Consider the following 23266-nt stretch of genomic DNA (forward strand, 5'->3'; position numbering starts at 1 on the left):
CATTATGGTGGTGCGGATCACACCTTAAACTGTAGGTTCACGTCTCATATAGTATTGGCGCTGAAAGAGACGCTAACAGTGAAAAAATGAAATGAAATATTTGAGTTTTACGTCCCACGGTTATGCCGGTTAGGCTAAAGGAAACGGTGATGATGAGAGATGAGTGAAATGGTGGAATGAAGAAAGTGGGAGGAAACGGGAGAACCCCGAGAAAACCCACGAGCACGGTGTTTGTCCACCACAAAGTTCACTTGGCGGGGGCTGGGAACTAACCCGGGACCCCAAGCACCAGAGGTGAACGCTCTACCACTGAGCCACCGCGCCCCCCCCCCCCCCCGCTAACAGTGATGATTTCAGGGAGTGGGCTGTGGGAATTTTCCTCCCGGATTCACATAATACCCTCGTGACCATATATCCTATTGTGCTTAATGTAGATTCCCAGTATTTTCGTTAACACTATTTTTCACCCTTACCCTCGAAAAAAATCTTCTGAAATCATCACTGGATGCTATAATGTTGCCAAAATGTCTTGATCCGTGGCAAAAATGCGAACTAAAGCTCATATCCTCAACACACCCACGCGTTGAGCCAATAAGATTTCAGCTGTTGCTAAGCAAGAGAGCGGATGGCGGAAGGGAGTGGAATTCCTTTAGCCGATAGCAGCGCTTGGAACAGAAGATTAGGTGTCAAGTCAATGTGGAATATCTATAAAGAAATGATATTTTTAAGTTTATCGTTCCACTATTATGTTCTTTAGGCTAATACAGACGAATGATTAAGGCAAGTAAATGATGATTGAAGAATTGGTGGAATGAGAATGTGGAAGGAAACGCGAGTACTCCGAGAAAATATAAGGATATGATCCAGTACAAACTTAGTTGGCTGGGAATCGAACCAGAGATGATCAGAGGTAAACACTCTACCACTGAGCCACCGTGCCTCTATTAAATGCTCTAAAAACGAATCAAAAAATTTTATTTCAGGTGTACATGGGCATCCCGTAGATATGATGATCGTAATTAAATTAAATGATCTGCGTCATGTTGTTGTTGAAGACTTCTGCTTGGCAACACTGCCAATAAGGAAAATGGCAATGCTTTCTTTGTTAGCTCTTTGCTTAAACCAACCCTGAGATTCAGCAAGTGATGATCAATTAGAAATTTGTTACCAGTTTAGGCCAATTTTATTTTAAATGAATGCATGCTGACTTTAAGTTTTCCACATCAAGTAAATGTGGTGTTGGCAGCTTGGTGTTGCCGGCAGCAACTCAACTCGACGTTGGCTTCTGACGGCCGAAAGCTGAGTGTTCTAATTTCCTGTTTGGAAGCGTTTTTTTTTTTTTTTTTTTTGTTTTTTTTTTTTTTATGTCGTTCCATCCGGACTTAATTTAGAGTCAATTTCTGAATAATTGTTTGCTTATTCACTTGGGTATTTACTCGAGATAACAGACACTCCATCCTATAAGACTAGTTGATACTACATTGTTATTGGGGTCTAACGAGAAAAAAAAGATAGGATGATTACCGATCGATAGCTCTTATTAAGCTGAATAAAATGAGTGCGAGTGTAAATCGATTTTAAGCCACGTAAGCTTTTTATCATGTAACTTTTGTAAGACAACAGTAGACCCTATAGTGCGTGTTTAATTGGATGTAACTCAAATTAATGATTTAGTTTTAAACTTTCTGTTTTATTTAATTATAATATTGTCGTAATATGAGTCATATATCAACCTATAGATTACACGGAGCTCAACAATATGACATATCAATTCTCATGCGTAGTTTTTTTTTTTTTTAATATTTGAAATCTACCAAAGTGGACTTTTGTGGCGTTACAACATATGTCGTTCGTGGCCATGATAACTAGTAGATTTTTATTCAGCTGGAAAAGACAATTTCTTTATTTATGTACTGTTTGTCAGATTGTATATAATATTTTTTCTTCTAAGTATGACACACAGTGACACACACACTTCTAACAATGACACATGCTCCTAAGAGTGACACTCTTTAACAGTAACACATTTTCTTAACAATGACACGTGGCTCAGTGGTAGAGCGTTCACCTCTGGTGCATGGGATCCCGGGTTCGATCCCAGCGCCCGCCAAGTAAACTTTGTGGTGGACAAACAACATGTGCATGGGTTTCTTCGGGGGTTCTCCCGTTTCCTCCCACTTACTTTATTCCACCATTTCGTTCATTTCTCATCATCACCGTCTCCTTTAGTCTATCCGGCATAACCGGAGACGTAAAACAAAGATTTCATTTCATTTTTTTCATATTTCTAACAATGAGACATATTCTTAACAGTGACACAAGCATACACACACACACACACTTAACAGTGATACGCATACTTTTAAAAGTAAAATACAAACTCCTAACAGTGACACAATACTCCTAAAGTGACATTCATACTTTTAACAGTAATATTCATGCATCCAACAGTGACACACTCTCGTAAGTGACACTCATACTCCTAAGAGTAATACACATACTGTTAATAGTGACACACATACTCCTAACAGTGACACTTATGCTCCCAACAGTGACTCATTCTTCTAAGTGACACCCCTAACAGTAATATACATACTCCTAACAGTGGCACACCTATTCCTAACAGTGACACACTTACTTCTATCAGTGACATACATACTCCTGACAGTGACACACTCCCAACAGTGTCACATATGCTTCCAATGACGATGCACATACTACTTACAGGACTTAACAATTGTTTTAATAATTTAATCGGCTGTTGTTATTTATATAGCATCGTTGAAAAGGAATCTAATTACCATTTATCGTGTTTACAGAAAAATAATTAAATATTGTGAGAAATATAAACCAGGATAGAGTAATATCGTGAATTTGAGATCCTCTACTCTAATTATAAAAATAAAACAATCCTAAGCTGTTTCGGTTTAGTTAACTGATTCGTATGTGTTGGGGTGCGCTGAATCCAGGAATGACAACCATTTTGTCCTGGGACATCTGGGTTTTGAACAAACGGGTGGTCATTGTTGAACAAAAATATGAACACAAATATGCGATTTACAGAAATACCATTAACAGCGTAAAACAAATTAATGTACAGAAACACGCACACACGTGAAGGCAAAAAAGTAATATCATCCTCAATCAGATTGCTTGTGAAATCGTCTTTGTTTTAAAAGGTCAAACTTCGTTTGGAGCTTTTACTTTTGTAGGTGGCTGCCGGAAGATCCCTAAACAACATCCAGCAGTAATCTACAATCATCGTAACGCTCCAGTTCCTCTGATACCTTCATTCCACTTCTTCGATATCTTGATGGAAACGCTCCCGCTGCTCTTCAATCACTGGTCCCACATTGTCTGGAAAGTAGTCAAGATGGGAGTTGAGAAAATGGACTTTTAAGCTTATGGAGCAACCAAGCTTTCGGAACGCGTGCAATATTTTTTCCACCATTTCCTTGCACTGTGGGTCCTTCCGGTTTCCCACAAACGTTTTGATGACCACAGTAAAGGCAACCCAAGTTGGAGTCATTAAACTGGTGAAGTCTTTGTCGGATATGAGTTTTCTAATATCAGGGCCAACAAAAACCCGCGTACGAGCGTACTCGTAGTATTTGAGCCAGAACTATGTACCAATGTTTTACAAATCTAAGATGTAATCTTATTAAATTCGCTTTATGAACAGATTTATTGCTTTGGTTTTTCTTTGTAATCTCGTATTGTCATTCATGTCACATTACGATATATGTCAGTGATCCACATCAGAATCAATATACATGTATTTTCATGTTTCGGGGAGCACAAATACATTTAATCTTCCATGTTCATTTTTATTTTCGTGTGATGCATTTGCAGTTTAACGATTTCCAGCTACCTGTTTGGCCAAGTTACATTTCGATTGTCCAAAAACTTGACGTCCCAGGAAGAATTGGGGGTCATTTTCGACTTCGGTGCACTCAGAAGCGAAGAAATCAGCTAAAGTTATGCAAACAGCTTTTTGGTTGCAGACCTGTGTAATTTGTTGCCGTCCATATCTCTGTAACTTCTACTGCTGCTCCAACGAATTGGAAACAACCACTTTTTAACAAAGGCAGTTAATGACTTTTACTGGTAGTACAGTGACAATATCCGCAGAGTAAAGTGTCTGATGCGTAGGGTTTTTTTGTTTGTTTGTTTGTTTGTTTTTTACTTTATAGATATTATAATTAATTAAGCAACTTACTAACTGAACCAAAAACTGTACAAAACTAAACTTGGTTTCCTCATCTGAACTTACATGCTAAACCGAATCTTTGTAACAAGAAAAAAAAAAAAAGAAAAACTCTTAAATTGTTATGTGTGTAGCATAAACATTGCGCTCTGGACCTACAGTATTTGTTAGCTTGGAAAATGTCAAGACTACAATCGTTTCCTGCCAAGAAGTTTCCCAAAATGTATCCCACAATTTAAACAGCCAGTGGATTCTAACTCCTTCACTAAACCCGCAACGCAAATTCTATTCAGCACACAACTGCTGAATTTAGTCCCAACATGTAACGACAGCCGCTGCTCGTGTGAATTCCATGGCGTGAAATACCTTGTTTCTCTTGGATATGTCGCCATCTTGTACACATAGCGACGCGACACTGTCTACATTAGTAGTGCTCTTACCCCATTCCCCCCCCCCTTTCTCTCTCTCTCTCTGTCTTTCTCTTACACACAAACACATACACACATATTCTGATCTTTCCTTTTCACTCCTTTCCATGATCGGTCTGTAACTGTTTTCGTTACTATTACTACAAACCACAGACAAAAGGTCAAAGTATCAGAGGCGTAGCGTCCATGAAAGCTGTAGAAGCTCCACTTACGCTGAATAAACAGAATAATGCATTAAAATAGCTGCTTACCCCAAGTAGAAAAGCAAGCAAGCTATGTCGCTACAAAATACAATTAAAATATCACTTTTACATGTATTATTTATTTATTTAAGAAGAAGAACACAACAAGTTATTCTACCCAATTACAGTGTTCATACCAGAGTTACATAGAATATCTATAATATATTTGCGAAATCTATTCTGACTCATACTGTGTATATCCAGAACTTTTTTACATTTACTCAGTTTGTTGTAGACTGCACCCATCCTCCACGTTGGTGACTGTTTTGTTGCATTTGTTCGAGATTTCTTAGAATAAAAGAAATTTCCATTGCTCACACGTATGTTTCCATTGGGTACCCTGAGATGAAAGGCAGAGACCAAATCCTTACTATTTAATTTGTTATTTAATATTTTGTACAAGAATATCATGTCATTTAACACTCTTCTGTGACTGAGACACATTGTGTTAAAATTTTCATTAAGAGAAGTACCATTTTCATATGTGGGGAAGATGCCTGTTCTCTTGTACACCAGAAACCGTAGAAATTTATTTGAACTCTTTCTATTCTAATAGAGTCTTTCTTCGTGTGGGGGTTCCATATAATAGACGCATATTCTAATTTTGATCTAACAAATGAACAATATAATTTCAGTAAAACATTCGACTTATTAAATTCCCTTCCCATTCTCAAAATAAATCCAAGATTTTTGTTTGCGTCATTTTCAATTTGATTTATATGACGCTCAAACGATAGTTTGTTATCATATATTACACCCAAATCTTTGATGGTTTGTTCCCCCTTTAATTCTTTACCATCTATCTTATATTGAAATTTAACAACATTCCGTTTCTTAGTGAAGGACATGGTTTTGCATTTATCTTAATTTATGTTTAACAAGTTGTTCTTGCACCATTCATTTACTCTGTGTAGATCCTCCTGCAAACTGACACAGTCCTGTGCTGTTGTAATTCTGCTATATAATTTTAAATCGTCTGCATAGAGTAGTTTATGTGATGTTTTAATACAATTAGGAAGGTCATTAATGAATATTATAAAAAGTAACGGCCCTAAATTAGATCCTTGTGGGACTCCAGAAAATTGAATATATTCAAATGATCTACAGGATTTATAAACCACATATTGTTTTCTGTCCATCAAATATGATTTCATAAGAGCAATTAACTGATCAGAAAAGTTGAGAAATTTAAGTTTATTCACTAATAACGTGTGGTTTACCTTATCAAATGCTTTCGCAATATCTGTATAAACTACATCTATTTGATTATTACTCTCCAATGTATCAACTAGATGGTCAGTGAAGACAGCGAGATTTGTTACGGTGGATCTGCCAGGAACGAATCCATGTTGATAATCCGATATTACTGGTTTAATGTGATTTTCAATGCGCTTATAAATTATGCTTTTAAATATCTTTGCAAATGAGTTTAGAATACAAACAGGCCTATAATTTTGAATTTCTTTACTGTCATTATTTTTAGGAATAGGGTAAACTTTTGTAAGTTTCCATTTTGCTGGAAACGTGCTGGTTTGGAGTATTAGGCTCCTTACAATATATATTATTAAAGGGTATGTGTGAAAGAAGTAGACCTATTTTATGATAAGGTTCTCCTTAATAATAATAATAATAATAATAATAATAATAATAATAATAATAATAATAATAATAATAATAATAATAAATGTTTAGATTTCCGCATATAAGGAGTCGCTAATTTTGTACACAGATGGCTCTTCACCATATCTAATTGCGTACGCGACCTCTTCTTTAATTTTCAGCTCGGAAGAATTGGCAGGAGGTTAAAATACATCCATGTTTCTGATTGTCTCTAAGGACGCCCTGCCAGTATGCAGTCCATATAGCATATTTCTTATACCAGTGTAGAAAGACAACTTTACCCCCGTGAATTATTACCGGGAGTAATAATTCCATTACCACCCTTGAATTCCCATTTATTTGAAATATTTGAACCGAAAATCATGCTATTTCAAAAGATACATCAAAGAAACACTCCAACAAGGGAGATAATAATACCCTAGGGAATTATCTATTACCTCTCTCGTCGGGGTGTTCCTTTGATATATTTTTTTAAAAAAAATGTTTTGATTTTCTATTCAATCATTTCAAACAAATGGGTATTCGAGGGAGTAATAGGATTCTCTAAGGTATTATGGCCCCCTCGTCGGGGTGTTTCTTTGATGTGTCTTTTGAAACAGTATGATTTTCCGTTCAAACATTTCAAATAAATGGTAATTAGAGGGGGATAATGGAATCATTACCCCCGGTAATAATTCCCAGGGGTAAAGTTTTCCTGCTACACCAGCTTATATAACAAAATACGATAATGGTAGTGCTCTTCGTAATTTATTTATCTCACTCATTTCTTTACTTTGAGCTATTTTGTGTAAACTTATCTTCCCCGAATGAAGAACGGGCGTTTCAGCTAATGTATTTAAACTTGCTTTCATTTAAAATAAAACCAAAGCTAATAAGTTATCTTATATATAAAAGAGAACGCACAAATCCTTTGTTCCCTCATCACGCTAATACGGCTGAACCAATTTCTTTCATTTTTGGGGGGTTATTAGGATTTGGACCCTAGATGGTTTTTATCATATCACTTTAATTTTTAATTACCAGTGTCTTCAGATAATTGACCATTCAAGTGTCCATAACGTACAAATCCTTTGTTAGTTCATCATAGGTAAAAATAAACGTATTTATATGCAACCCGCATGACCGTGTCACTCGGCGGGTTAACATAAATGACAGGCGATATAATGTTAACATTTACTGCAATCTACTATGGTTTTTATCATATCACTTGAAAGCGAAAAAGTAAAAATTATCTAAGTAACAAAGTTTATTGCGTTCCGGGGTGACCGCAGCGAAGCGGGGCGGGTTAACATAAATGACAGGCGATATAATGTTAACATTTACTGCAATCTTCTATGGTTTTTATCATATCACTTGAAAGCGAAAAAGTAAAAATTATCTAAGTAACAAAGTTTATTGCGTTCCGGGGTGACCGCAGCGAAGCGGGGTGAACGCTGCTAGTATGTTATAAAACCTGTCTTGCATAATCATTCTTTACGTATGCATTTAAATAATCAGAAATGTAATGCTAACTATTGCTTACTTGTAATAATAATAATAATAATAATAATAATCGTAAAATAATTGTGCAATAACGCTTCTTAAAAATGAGGCTACTCGAAGGTTACTCAATTAAATAAAGACTGAAGTCTTCCTTACAATATATATTTATTTATTTATTTATTTATTTAACAACCACCAGATACAGCTCAGAGGCCATTTTACACTGGATATCTAACAACAACAACAACAACAACAACAATGGAAAGGATTTGGAAAGGCATCGGCCAGGGCCTGTTTAGTAGGTACCATCCCGGTATTTGCCTGGTACAACTGAGGGAAACCCTGGAAAACCCCAGTCAGGATGGTCGGCAGCGGGAATCGAACCCACGACCTCCCGAATGCGAAGCCAACGCTCCACCACTTGAGCTACTTTGCTCGGTTAATATAGATAGATAGATAGATATAGATATAAACAATAGATATCTCATAAAAAAGAAGGACTTTTTGGCGCTGTTCTTTCTACTAAATACCTTTACAACGATAACGTATTAAGCTAAGAAGCGTATGGCACTTGATGTTTGTAAAACAAATTAAAATAGTGATTTCTCTTTGTACTAAACAAAATAATAGGAAAATATACAAAATAAACGGTGGTAATCTGTTTCTCAAGCCTCTATGTAAATCAACTTATACCTATAAAGTAAAATTACTAACATGAAAAGTAAAATTACATTTTTAACAATAAAAATAACATATTTTCTTATAAATTTACTGTAAATTTGTAAAAAAAAAAAAGAATGCAACTGTAATTTAATCTAAGAAAATATATATCCACTTACAAAATAAAGGGGAAATGATTTTACATTGATATTTGGTAATTTAAACTACAGAACCGTGTATTATGAGCCTTAAAAAAACAACATAAAAAGTCAAATTTTATCTTCAGAGAAACACTAAATAGAGATAATTCGCTGACCATGTATAACTAAAAAACCATAGAACTTGTGCGATACCTTGAAACACTATTATGTCCGATTTTTTTCAATAAACTGTCTTCCAGTAAATAAAAAAAAAATCAGTAACCAACAGATTTTATAATTACTACATTCCTTAAGCTGTTTCCTCATGCAGGGTAAAAAAAGTACATATCCATCATCATCATCATAGGTATTCTACCATTATTGACCGGACACTTACTACACCTGAGAAGCTTCCATGCTCCACGGTCTTCCGCTAACCTCTTCATTTTCACGTACGATTTCTCTGTTTTGATATCGTCCATCGATAGTAGTCTGCTTCGTCCCCTCCCTCTCTTTCCTGCCATCATACCCTCTAGCACGTCCCTCATGATGCAGTTCCTTCTTAGCCAATGTCCCAACAAGTTTCTCTTCCTTTCCTTAATGATATCTAAAACTGATCTTTTTCTCCTCCACCATTTCTAACACTTTCTTATTCGTTTTCCGCTTGACCCAATTAATTCTCTCCATTTTTTTCCACATTTAGAAAGCTTCGAGTCGTTTTTCATCACTTTTGCGTATGTTAAAAGCGCTTGGTTTTGCTTATACAAGTAAACAAAAAATATCGTCATAGATTTGTTTGAGCGTAATGTTGTAATTTAAATGTAATCCTCAAATCTAGTTGACAAATATTTTCACTCACATTTGTCGGCATATTCTGAGCTCCGGTGTCTTATTTAAAAAAGATTCAACCATATGTTTATTATTTATAGCCCCTAACCTGGTGCAATCAATGATAGAGTATTTTAAAGTTATGTGATGGTACTTTTTAGATAGTAACAAAGTACACTACATTACGGAGGCGTTCCTAGTTTTCTTTTACGCTTACGCCGTTTTACAATCCCATTTGCCCCTCGTAAAACCCTAAGATAAAACGTTCTGAACAATGCCTTAAAATAACAGCTTACCCTCGGTAGGAAAGCACACAGTACTGCTGCAAACTACATATATACTAAAGAAATATGTATTCTTTATCTGCATCATAAACTTTCCTTTATCACCACCCATTTTCGAAATAACTTCACAAAATAGGAAGGTCAATTACTTTCACACTTGCGTTATTTGTTGTCTCTAAATCTGTTAAAATGTAATGGATAATTTAAGCTTTAACCTTAGGCAGACGCATGTATAAAACAAAGTCAAAATGGATCTTATTTTAAGTATACACATTTCTCTAGTGATTTCGTTGTTTGCAAATCCCTGTACCTATTAGTCTTGAGTATAGAGTTATTTGAGATTTTGTACCAACGCTGTATGCTTTTATCCTTCGCCAAGTGTGAAAGTCGACGGTTTGCTATTCAAGTTGGAACATTCCACGACAATGAGAGAGATAAAACAGAGAGAGAGGAAGAAGAAAACATCGAACATTTTGCTAGACAATTGCGTCTGTCGAGAAAAGTTGGTCCGAAGAACACCATTCATCACCATCGTCTTGTGTGGAAGGTTTTCTCACCCCTATTTCTCCCCCGCTCCAAATCCTGACAGCGACAAGATTTAAGACGAACAACCTCTGACGTCAATCTGCATTCACTTCTAGAAGGGCGTGTTATCTTTCTATACCACTCGACGAACAACTAAGATTTCCCGAGTTCCTCCAAGGCCGTCGCATCGTTTTCTCCTAACGGAAAGATTGCGACTGTGTCGTGTCGAGTTTTCTCAAATTAGTAAAAGAAGTCAAGTTGTTGCACTGCGTAGTTAATCAGCTGCACAGTCTTTTTGCGAAGAACATGTGGTTGGTGGCTTTTGTCGTCATAGAGAGTGGGAAAACCACAGTTTGATTACGTACAACTCCGCAATTAGGGTCCCCTAATAAGGTTAAGGAAATAATCTAATGCAAAGAAAATGAAATGTGTTACACCATCATGCCAAAATGCCTGAACCGATTATGATGAAAGTTTTATACACAGAAAAACGTCAATCCGGGTAAGATTTGTATTATTCGACATTAATATAACTGTTATCATCATGAGCGAGATAATTCTCATTTCAATTAAGGTTTTCATATTTTGTCAGGTGCTAGGCCTATATAAATAAAAATGAAAGTGTCTATGTGTGTAACATCATAACTCTTGAACCACCCGACCGATCTCGATCAAGTTTTCAACAGAGATGAGGTTCAGGCCTGGAATAGTTTTTATAATTTCACTTTGATGGTGCAACTTAGGTGAGAGGAGGTGAGGGAAAGCGGAGAAGTATTTAAAAAATGATCGAAAATGACCGATATTAGTATCGAATCCATAGTTTTCGGTGTCGCTAATATGAACAGTACCGTTCAAGTGCCGTTTAAATCAAAATTCAGTCCTTTATTTCCAAAATGAAACGTGTTCTCCCAGTGCGAAGAAAGAGTAATCTGCTAGTAATACTATAAATTGGTAATTTATCCAATCCTCTTATTAAAGGATGCAAGATCACCAGATTTTATCAAGTACTAAGTAAAACGTCAACCATTCGTAAGAAATTTTTTCCTGGCGCCTTTTAATTATTGCTGAAACTTAAAAAAAAAAAAAAAAAACACCCATTTTTATTATTTATTTATTGGAGAAAAAAGCTTGCTTTTCTTTAGCTCCAAGGAAACGAAAGAAAAGAGTACGTAACTAACTACAACATTCTTTGATTCCCGTGTACAGTTCATTTCAACCTCTTTGCGTTTCTATTTCTACTCCTCCCTTCCAGATATTACCGAGTATAATGATTGTTGTCAGAATATTGTTGAGCATACGACTTACTCCGCAATTTTCTGCTTCATTTAAGTCATCTCTCCAGTTTTACACTACACAGAGAAAAATCCGTTCTCCGGACAGCGGCATATTATACAAATATACGGTATATTCTTGCTTACTATAGAAATCAGTATGGAGCATACGGAGGCGCTGCCCTTAGGTGTTACATCATGCCGTTGCAGGATGTCTGACATCTAACAGTTTTCCATATATCACATGCATATACTTACGTTACCTTCGTCAGCTATATGTTATATACGTCCATTTGTATGTGAGATCCTGACCGCCTACATTGTTTCATACGGAAAGTACGTATAGATGTACAGAAAGTATTGTAAAACATGCGTTTTCAGTTATACGTCTGCTGTATGTTAAGTCCAAAAACTACAGGAATTACGCATGTAACCTATCTTTCTAAGTACGCCACCTACATTTTTTTTTTCTCGGTGTGCCACATTACATCTATACGAGTAGTATACGAAGTTGTCTAAACAGTATTGAGCCCTATAGAGAATTCCGGCCAAAATAGAGAATTCCGGACCCAGTGGACTTCCCGTGGGTGCGCCTCTGATACGGTGGATGCATTATAATCTCCCACCAAAGTTATCTCAAGTTCTGAAAGATCGTTAGCTCTGGCACTACCTACATATTTTTTCTAGCGCGGATTACCAAGAAGGGGTCATTTTGTGCCCACTTGTTAAGATTAAATATATCTCGCGAAAGAAACAAATTAGAACCTCTCACAAAAATCTACAGAAACTGAAGTTAACATTACACAACATAAGACTAACAGCTATTTATTACGCTGCTATGTAGAAGCAATCCCGTAGCCAGCCCAAAAATGTAGGGGGGGAACGGTAGAAATTAGAGAGGCCCGACCCAACCATATTATAGTTCATTTGCAAGCCTACCGTGAAAATTTTAGGGGGGGCAGCGAAAATTTAGGGGGGCCGGCCCACCCTAGCCCCCCGTGGATATGGACCTGTGTAGGAGTGATATTTTTAAATGTCAGTCCCATCTCCTACCAACGAGGAGGGGTACTCCGTGCCCAACAAATTAAAATAGCAAATTTATGAGACATATAAACGTGAAACATTCGGAATACTTTACACGGGATATGACTAACCGGCCAAATTCAGAAAAGGCGGGGTACTGCTATTTATTATATTGCCATCTAGGAGTGACACTACTAAATGTCAATTACATCTCCTACCAACAGGGGTGGGGGTATTTTCTGTCCGCCAATTTAAAATAGAAACTTTTATGAGACATATCAACGTTCAATTTTAACCACCATAAGGTTTTCGCTTTAGATGAACATGTTTAGTATTAATATATTTTCTTACAATTAAAAAAACGATTTAAAAAGAGTAATTACAAAAAATATACTGTGATGGGCACAAAGTACCCTCCCTCCTTGTTGGTAGTCCGAGGTGCGGTCTGGCGCTATTACGACACCCTTTCTGTTTACCAGTTCCGGCTGCTTCTTTTGAATTGGTATGTGCATTCGTGTTAACCGTACAGGTCCAAGTCTATCATTTCTACCCGGCAGCAGCACTTCCTAATGCACGATACCCTTCCGAGCCTACCAAACACACATCATAATCTTCCCAAGCGTCAGTGTGGTTCTTGCGACACACTGTATACCTTCTTCTCGCTTTAACCACAATCTTTTATTTGCAGTTGCTGTTGTAGGTTATCCCGTTTTCATCACTCGTGATGAACACTTTCAGAAATGACTTGAATGAGTTCGTTACGTGTCACTAGATCTTCGCAGATATAAATTCGATCCAATTTAAGTTTTTGAATAAAATCATATGACACTTAAACATAGAATTTCTTTCAGTAGCTACCTTTCCCCAAATGTTTTATTACTCTTTGGCGAGAGATGTTTAGTTCATTGGCAATGCCATGACTGCTTATATGGCGGTCTTGTTGGACGTTTGCCAGATTATCATCTACTTTTGCTGTGATTGGTCGACTATTGCAAGGAGCATCTTGGCCATCCAAAGTTCCAGAACGAATGCAACTGAATCATCTTTCGGCTGCTGCTTGTGATAACGTATCTTCTCCATAAACAGCACACATTTCTTCAGGTGCTTGTGTATCATTTGCGCCTTTATCGAAAATAAAATTAACAAATTCGAGTTTTGCGAATCACTCATATTCACGGCACAATACTTTACGTCTGTGTATAAGAATTCCAACACTTTTTTTACGCTTCTCAACTGTCAGCTTTCAAATAACATTGACCTGCTACGACTGATTTGAGACACTAACGCCATGTCGTGTGCAAAAGGCTTGATATTGTCATGAGGACTACATTAGGGCGAAGGCAACCTGGGGAGACACGACAACGACACCGATAGCGACACCGACAACGGTAGACGGAACGTCCGTTAAAATATTGCATTAAATTGGAGCAATGCACACTACAGCGACTGCGACAACGGCCAAAGAAGTTTGCTGGGCGACAGGCGGGGCTCGGTCTTGCCGTGCCCGACGGAATGGCAGACCAGACTGCGGAGCGACAAGTTGTAACACGTTCGCAAATGGGACAACGCACACTACCAACGGCACAACGCCAGATCTATCTTGCAACTGGAGTTCGGACATGTGTCGTTGTGCTGTCGGTGTCGTTCGTTCCCAGACACGAGCCAGAACCAGAGACATCTGTCGGTATCGGTGCCATCTCAGGTTCCTTCGCCCTTAGACTCATTTATTAAACCTTTGTTTGTGATTGTGTGATTGTATTTTTAATTCATTACTCTTCAATATGATCTGCAAGGGACAGAGAAAGGAAACTTTGGATAGTTCAAAACTCAATTATGATTAACTGATGAATTCTTTATTTGTAAAAACTCCTTTGTAATTTAATCTTTGAATTAGTTTCCACATACGGAAGTCATCTACCTAACACAAGCCATCGACAAACATGATTAGAGAAATATATTCCTATAGGTACACTTACTTACTATTTCACCACGAGTAAGTACGTGCATGACCTCAGCATCAGTCGAGAAACAAAACGACTTTTATTTCCTAAGTCGTGGCGACTGCGACTCTGAACTCACAAGTAAACCTTACATTTGGGTGAATCGAGTTGCTGACTGAGACATATATGAGAAAGTAGTACTAAATGTGGTCTGTATTTCAGTGAAGTTTTAGGTGCGAAGCTCCAGGGGTTTAGGAGATATAGCTACCAGAACATCACATGGAAGTACAGAATAGTCTTCATACAGTTGGAGGTAAAAGCTCTGTAAGACCTCTTGTAACGACAAAAGATGAATAACAAATATATGGGTACATATTAGGACTAGGGGGAAGTCATATAGTAAAGGTATACCTGACGGCGGCCATCTTGAAATCCGCCATTTTGAATTAAGGTTAAGTTTTTAAAATAGGAATAGGGTCATGTGATACATGACTTAAGGCGCAAATTTAATCAGAAGAACAATGGTGACGTTAATTTTGATTTACGCGCAATTGGTAAAAAGTTACAGGGAAATTAAATATTGTTGCAGCATATGTATTAGTCCTTTACCCCACCTTGTAAATTTTGTGTTAATGATAATAATTAAATAAAAAGCAGATGGATAAATATTAAGTTCTATGGTAAGAGTTGCCTTGATGGCGGTCATGTTCAAATCCGCCATTTTGAATCAGACAAAAGTTTTAAACAAAACGCATAACAGTGACACCTTATTAATAGCAAATTTTACCATAACTCCAACGGTATAACAATTTTTGCTTTATCATTAACCAGCACAAAATTAAATGGATCGCTCCTTACGACTACTACTTTGACGGAATTGTTAACGACAAATGTGTCAAGTGTAACTCGATTGCCTTTGTCAGGTGTGTTCACTGTGAGCAGAGCATTTGTGCAAGTCATGCACTCTTTTCTGAACTACATATTGATTGTACTAATTGAGGACTTTTCTGGAAGAAAGACCCAAGTTCAATTATGACTCAATTCCACTTTGGTCATTTTTCCCTGAATTAGCAACTTGTTTATGCGATAACAAATGCTGGTTAATGATAAAGCAAAAATGGTTATACCGTTGGATTTATGGTAAAATTTGCTATTAATAAGGTGTCACTGTTATGCGTTTTGTTTAAAACTTTTGTCTGATTCAAAATGGCGGATTTGAACATGGCCGCCATCAAGGCAACTCTTACCATAGACCTAATATTTATCCATCTGCTTTTTATTTAATTATTATCATTAACACAAAATTTACAAGGTGGGGTAAAGGACTAATACATATGCAGCAACAATATTTAATTTCCCTGTAACTTTTTACCAATTGCGCGTAAATCAAAATTAATGTCACCGTTGTTCTTCTGATTAAATTTGCGCCTTAAATCATGTATCACATGACCCTATTCCTATTTTAAAAACTTAACCTTAATTCAAAATGGCGGATTTCAAGATGGCCACCGTCAGGTATACCCTTACTATATGACTTCCCCCTAGTCCTAATATGTACCCATATATTTGTTATTCATCTTTTGTCGTTACAAGAGGTCTTACAGAGCTTTTACCTCCAACTGTATGAAGACTATTCTGTACTTCCATGTGATGTTCTGGTAGCTGTATCTCGTAAACCCCTGGAGCTTCGCACCTACAACTTCACTGAAATACTGACCACATTTAGTACTACTTTCTCATATGTGTCTCAGTCAGCAACTCGATTCACCCAAACGTAAGGTTTACTTGTCAGTAAGAGCCCCATCAGGAAATCGCGGTCTGAAAGAGGGATTGGCGCCGTTTTGACGGTGGCTGGCCGCCGGAGGCAGCCGGCACCCGTCCGCGGCGGCACGACGATCTACTTGTTCAAAGTTGCCGACCTTTTGCCGAGGCGGCAAGCGGTCGAAAATCGTAAAATAAAATGCCCTTTGCCGACTGTTTCCGACCGTCAGAGTCGGCAAAATAGTCGGAAAGGCCTCTTTCCAACCCTCTGCCGACTCCTTATGCCGGCCTCTTTTCGACGCCATCGCCGGTGCATTTACTGAGCCTTTACGGCTGTTTGCCGACTGCTCAGCAAGGAAACTTTCCGACGACGGCGCCGACGCATTTAATGCTCATTTCCGGCTGTTTGCTGACTGCTCGGCAAGGCGACTATTCGTCGCGGTCGAAAATCGCGCGGGAAGACGCCGGTGTCCGGCGCCGGCAATTCGACCGCGACATCTGGTCGGGTAAATCGTCCGACTATAGGCGGCAGGATCTTGATGGAGAGGAGGACTCCGTATTCAACTGTGGATCCGACCTAAATAAAATAGTTTCACCGAAGTGTATCATCTACAGGACTTGTGTTATAGAAACATCAGTTAGGCTAAGATATATATACTCACTGCATATTTGTCAATGTCTAGTCATGATACAGTACTTGCAACATTTCAACTGATACCAATAAACATAAATTACATACATTAAAATCATTCTCCGAAAACTTGATTTTTTTTCATCATAAACAGAATGTTCACGAATATTGGCGTACGGATTATCGATGTCTAGATTTCTAAGAAAAGTTTGTTATTACTATGACTACGGTACCTCTCGGGTACGTCCCGTTCTATGTCAATAATATATAACTTATAACAGTAATGATTTCTAAAGTACCAAATATACAGTAATTTTCAGCAGACGTTGAGTCATCGATGGAAATCTGTTTTCAACATGGGGGGAGGGGAGGATTAAGACCGTACCCATAACTTTTTTTTAAGGCGATATTCAAAATATTTATGAAGTTGAAAAACAATGCTGTGGAGTTTTAAGAGAGCAAAGAAAGTTGTCTTCAATATTGGGAGGCGGGCAGATTTGAGGTTTATTCTGAGGGGGTGATGAGAATCATATTACGTTAGATGAACCTGATTTCTGAGATGAACCTGTTGCATATTATATAGCAAGGGGCATCAATTTCATTTTACTTTTCTTTGTGGAAGTCGGACAAAAATCATCACATTTCTCTCCCAAAAACACATATTAAATTGGATTATTGGAGGGGGACAGTCCCTTCACTCATCCCCAAGGGATTTGCGCCAGTGCTTTGAGTGACATTTTATCTCTCTTGTGTTAACACATTTTTCCTCTGATAAACCAAGAGTCACCTAGGAAGCGCGGCGAGAATCGATAGATTCGAATAAAATATGAAGTTAATGAAAATATAAAGGTAACCAAAAAAGTTCTATCGCTTTTTCCTAGTTAGTGGAATATGTTTTTTTTTTTTTTTTTTTTTTAAGATAATAGGGCACCAGCACTATCTTATTTATTTCTTTAAGTGGTACGGAGGACTCATGTTTCACAAGTTAAATTGAGGGGATAAGTTAATTTGGCATAACTTAAAGTCTTAACAAATATATAGATTAGTGTTTCTGGGGCCCGTAATAGCAGCCATTTTATTAAAATGGAGCCTCCACATTTCTTTTCTTATGTAGTGAACCTATTCCATGTTCCATTTATGCATTTGTGTTCGTATGTTTTAACATGGAGAAAGAAAGCTTTTATCTTGAAGTGGGGCCCTCGAGAGGTAGAAAGCTTAATGGGAGGTCAGTGCCCTCCTATAAAATATTGTACTGACTTATCTTCCGCTTTCAATAACCGACAATTAACATCCTTACAACGTTTATAATAAATGAATTACTTTTATACCTTGCATATCGGAAATTTGCAACTCTAAATATAGTTTATATGCAAAATATATGTACAATTTATTTCCAAGTTAATGTTTTCTATGAATGCAGATTTCTGTAACATTTTTGTACCTCAAATTTTCCTTTCTTCTTACATTGACTTCAGCAAACTAATTCTTTCTATCTTACTTGTCTCGTAGCGCTCCGCAGACAATTTATTTATTTTAAGTTTGGAAAATGAACACTCCACACTCTCAGTTAATAGGAATGATAAGATTGATTGATTGATTTGATTTGATTTTAGCCTCCCTTTCAAAAACGAGGTTATATGAGACGTGGACCTACAGCTTAACGTGGAATTCGAACCACATGAGATCCCACCGGGAATCGAACCCGGGTGTCCCACCCCAAAAGCGCAAAAGCGCATATGCTAACAGCTTATCCACGAAGAAGCTCAGGAATGCTAAAAAAAAAAAAAACATGATCAATGCTAAACAAGGCTTGAAGAAAATTTTATGGAAAAGGTTTTTCATTATAAGAAGAGAAGTTAGTTCACATATTGTTGTCTCCCATACTATTCCAAAAAAATCGTTCCACAATGCCTTTTAGAAGTGGAAGAGGCGTTGGAAACGATGTTTGTATTAATAGTGAACAATTTTTGAAGGAGGTAAATTTGAATAACTTCCACAAACGATACGTACCATACGCTAAAAAATAAGCTTTTATTGTCTAGGTGTACCGTAGGATTTAAAATTACACAATTACTTTGGCAGCAACAGAAAAAAGACACGAAAAGACGCTCAGCTACATATATTGCCCCGAAGAGACGTTGTAAAACATGAGCCGGTGGACAGCAGCCAGTATTATTTTTTTAAATCTAATTCGCACACTATTAGGTTATTTGCTAATGGACCTGAACTTACAACGCAATAACGTGGTAGTGAATTTAATTCTTGGTTTTGCTTTCTGTTACGTTTTGAATTTAAAATTTCTCCGTTTTTTGTTTTAAAAAAAAGGGAGAGAAAGAAGTTACTTTCCTGATACGAATTCTTAAGAGGATGTCGTTATTAATGAAGCTTAGTTTTTTTTAAAAAAAAAAAGTTTTTTCTTTTGGAGCTAGTCCAAGCCAAAACAGTTTCTAACTTTACTATAAATTTAGTAAAATACTCTTACAGGAATTGAATATTTCCTCCAGGTTTTCGATTTTATTTTGTTCTCTATCCGTGTGTTCCAAACAACATTTAATTTTCCTCATTTATTTCTAGGAACTTGCTAAAAAAATATATGATGTGAATCGATCGATAGAGCAGGGAATTAAAGAAATAATGTTTTCCTGAAAACGTATTTCCAGAGACAACGAAACGCGAGAGAAGACATGTTGCCTACTCTGGCCTTCTGTCTGACCTGATCTCACTTGACCTCCCACCTAGTGGCAGTCTTTTGAAATAAATGTTGTGTTCGGTAGCAAGGAGCAGAGAAAAAATGTAAAAAAAAAAAAAAAGCATCAGATGGTAAAGAGCTAAAAACAGAGAGGGGAAAGTTAAAAGTTAATGCGAGCAGCTCATGAATAGTGTTGCGTACGAAACGCTTACGAGACGAGAAATAAAGTTTTCTTGTCTCGACTCGTAAATTTTGTAGATCTCGTCTCGACTCCATACTTCAAGATATCTTTCTCGTCTCGTCTCAAAAGTGTTCTCGTCAGGCTTTCTAAATTTATGTAAAAGAATTTATTCTCTGAGTTCTTGCTTATTTGCATCTAGAAGTTATCAGAATTCTTCCGCGCCAATAGAGATAAATAAAGGAGTGATATATAACATTTAAACCATATTTATTATTGGAGTATATTGTGCTGTGATTTGAGTATCTATAAAGGTTGATTTAAATGCTCTTCCTTGTTTTCCTAAAATTATTTTATGAACTTACAGTTTTTTATGCTAATGTAATATTAACACTAAAGCAAAGTTTGATATCTAAGACTTGGTCGAAATAGTATTGTCCTCGAGATTCGTGAAATTTCTTGTCTCAAATTTAATAATAATGAACTTCTTGCCTCGAGTTGTGCATTGTTTTCGAAACAAGAATTTAGATGAGACAATAAATGGCTACACTGCTCATGATGACGAAATAGAAACCATGATAGAAAAGTGAGAAATGTAAGTAGTAACAAGTGAAGGACAACTATTCTTTGGGACAGGCCATTCGAGGCCCAATGTCTGGATGTCTGTCTTTGGCACATACAGCAGGTGCCGCAGTCACCATTAGAAACGTCCAAGCTCGGACTTGATCCCAATAAGTGACCCCGAGCCCATTCCAGCACGAGTCCTATAAGTGAAAAGTGAGTCGAAGCACAAACCCTGTAAGTCGACAGTGAGCCACAGCACGAGTCCTGTAAGTAGATAGTGAGCTGGAATACGAGTGCTATAAATAAATAGTGAGCTAGAACACGAATTCTGTTAGTGGATACCGCAACAAAGCACAAGCTCTATAAGTTGGTAGTGAGCAACAGCGCGACACCTATAAATAGATAACAAAGCGGGCCGCGAGTCCTATAAGTGAATAGTGAGCCAGAGCACGAGTTCTCAAGTGAGTCAGAGCACAAGATTTATAAGCAGATATTGAGCCATAGGACGAGTGTTGTAAGTGCAAAGCAAGTCGGAGTATGACTCCTATAAGTTAATAGTGAGTCAGAGCTCGAGTTCTATAAGTGGATAGTGAGTCAGAGCCCGAGTTCTATAAGTGGGTAGTGAGTCACAGCACAAGTTCTATAAATGAATAATGAACCAGAACACGAGTTCTATAAACGGATAGTGAGCCAGAGCATAAGATCTATAAGCGGATAGTGAGCCACAATTCGGGTTCTTAAGTAAACAGTTATCTGGAGCACGAGTTTTATAAGAAACGAGCTGGAGCACGAGTTTTATAAGAAACGAGCTGGAGCACGAGTTCTATAAATGAATAGTAAGACAGAGCACGAGTTGTATAAGTCGCGAATGAGCCAGAGCACAAGTTCTATAAGCTGATAGCGAGTTCTATATGTGAATATTGAGCCAGAGCACGAGTTTTATAAATGGATAGTAAGCCAGAGCATGAATTATGTAAGTGGATAGTGAGCCAGAAGGTGAGTTTTGTAAGTGGGTAGCAAGCCATAGCACAAATCCTAAAATGAACAGTGAGCCGGAGCACAAATTCTATGAATGAATAGTGAGCCGTAGCATATCTTCTATAAATGGATAATAAGGCAGAGCACGAGTTCTGTAAATGGATAATGAGTCACAGCATGAGTCCTGTAAATGGATAGTGACCAGAGCACAAATTCTGTAAGTGGATAGCGAGGCAGAGCACGAGTTGTATAAGTGGATAGCGAGCCAGAGCACGATTTCGAGTGAGCTCCAATTCCAACAAGTCTAGTGAGCACGAGCACGAGAGTGCAAAAGCATAATTGCATGCGGCGAGTCCAAGCCCCTACGGCGCGCGCGAAGGTTAATAACGGCGAGTCTCATTGAGGATAACGAGCCCGAGTTCGATCGTGTGTGAGTGTGGGCTACAGTGAGACTCGTTGGCAGTAGTGTGTACGGGCCTTATAGAAAGTAGTGAGCCTGAACCCGACTGCGTCGTGAATGCAATATTCCTTTCCACTATGTTTCCCTCACATGTAACTATTTTAGAGAGGCAGTGCAAACCTGTGAGCCGTATTGAAAAGGGGGATAACTCGAAAAATTTCTCACCTCCACGAATATCGATCGCGGTTCTCTCAGTTAGTACGTAGACATCATATCGACTGCACTACCGCGGTTCTGAGACATAAAAAAGGGCAAATTTCAGAAAATAAAATATTAAAATGGAGAAACAAACATGAAGATCAAGAGGAAATAAGAAAAAGGTATATCACCAAAAATATGATGATGAAAATATTTAAACCATAAAGTCTGAAGGTTCAGTGGAAGTATTCTGAAGGTGCGTCGAAAATTTCTCCTTTTGTTACTTCAATTTTATAAACCTGGCTTAACCTTGTCATCTAAAGGTAGATACATTGATTAATACTACAATGATTTTTTATGAAAGAATTTACTAAAAGAAGATTAAAAGAGAAAAATACGAATACTTGGGTGTTGATCTCAATCTCTTATGTTGCCGTATCCAAACATAAACTTCTACACTCCAGAGATGAACACTATTGCATTAATCTACAATATCAAGGAAAATTTCAACTAATTATTAGCAGAGGTTTCGTCGTTCTAATATTGTAAAATTACAAGAGAATACATATATCTAATGTAGAATATTATTATTATTATTATTATTATTATTATTATTAATAATAATAATAATAATAATAATAATAATAATAATAATAATAATAATAATAACGAAATATTACCACAATGCTTTTATCATATTTTTTCTCTTTATTAGAGGTAAATCTTGGAACTTAATTTTCACTCAGTTCCACAGTAACTATCGCTCTGAAATTTTGTACAGATACGTAAACCCAATGTCAATATGATATTTTCACATCATGTTCGTTATAATTTGTCGTTTTACTTTATAAATTGAAAAATAAATAGTATGCTCCTACAGATTATACAACCCAGCCTCTCACGGAAGTTTGGTTGGTTGCATAAGATTATGCGTTAGGTTTACATATTTCAACAAGTTCGAGCATTTTTTCTTTGAATAATAAGAGAAGATAGACTATTGCTTTCCACAATACTATTAAAAATATTGAATAAAAGCTAAACAGTAAACATTTTATAAGATAACTGTGTGAAGAAGGCTGTGAAGTTCTTTATGAAACTAAGACTAAAAGCGTTGGACGCTCTTCCTAAGGTTGAGTGCTAAATAAAATGTTGAAATGGGACTAAAAGCATTGAACACTCTTCCTAAGATTGAGAGTTAAAGAAAATGAAGAAATAGG

The 23266-nt window shown here is 37.1% G+C and overlaps 1 protein-coding gene across 1 annotated transcript in view; it reads left to right on the forward strand.

Moving 5' to 3' along the window:
• The first annotated feature begins 14222 nt into the window (after positions 1-14222).
• The window catches only part of LOC145685123 (limbic system-associated membrane protein-like), a 59785-nt gene continuing 50741 nt past the window's right edge, over positions 14223-23266 (forward strand). Inside the window, exon 1 of the mRNA XM_081757472.1 lies at positions 14223-14394. Coding sequence (XP_081613598.1) covers positions 14223-14394 — 172 coding nt within the window. The remainder of the gene's footprint in view (positions 14395-23266) is intronic.

The sequence above is a fragment of the Thermobia domestica genome, chromosome 5 (genome assembly GCF_964235325.1).
Source record: "Thermobia domestica chromosome 5, izTheDome1.hap1.1, whole genome shotgun sequence".
Lineage (NCBI taxonomy): Eukaryota > Metazoa > Arthropoda > Insecta > Zygentoma > Lepismatidae > Thermobia > Thermobia domestica.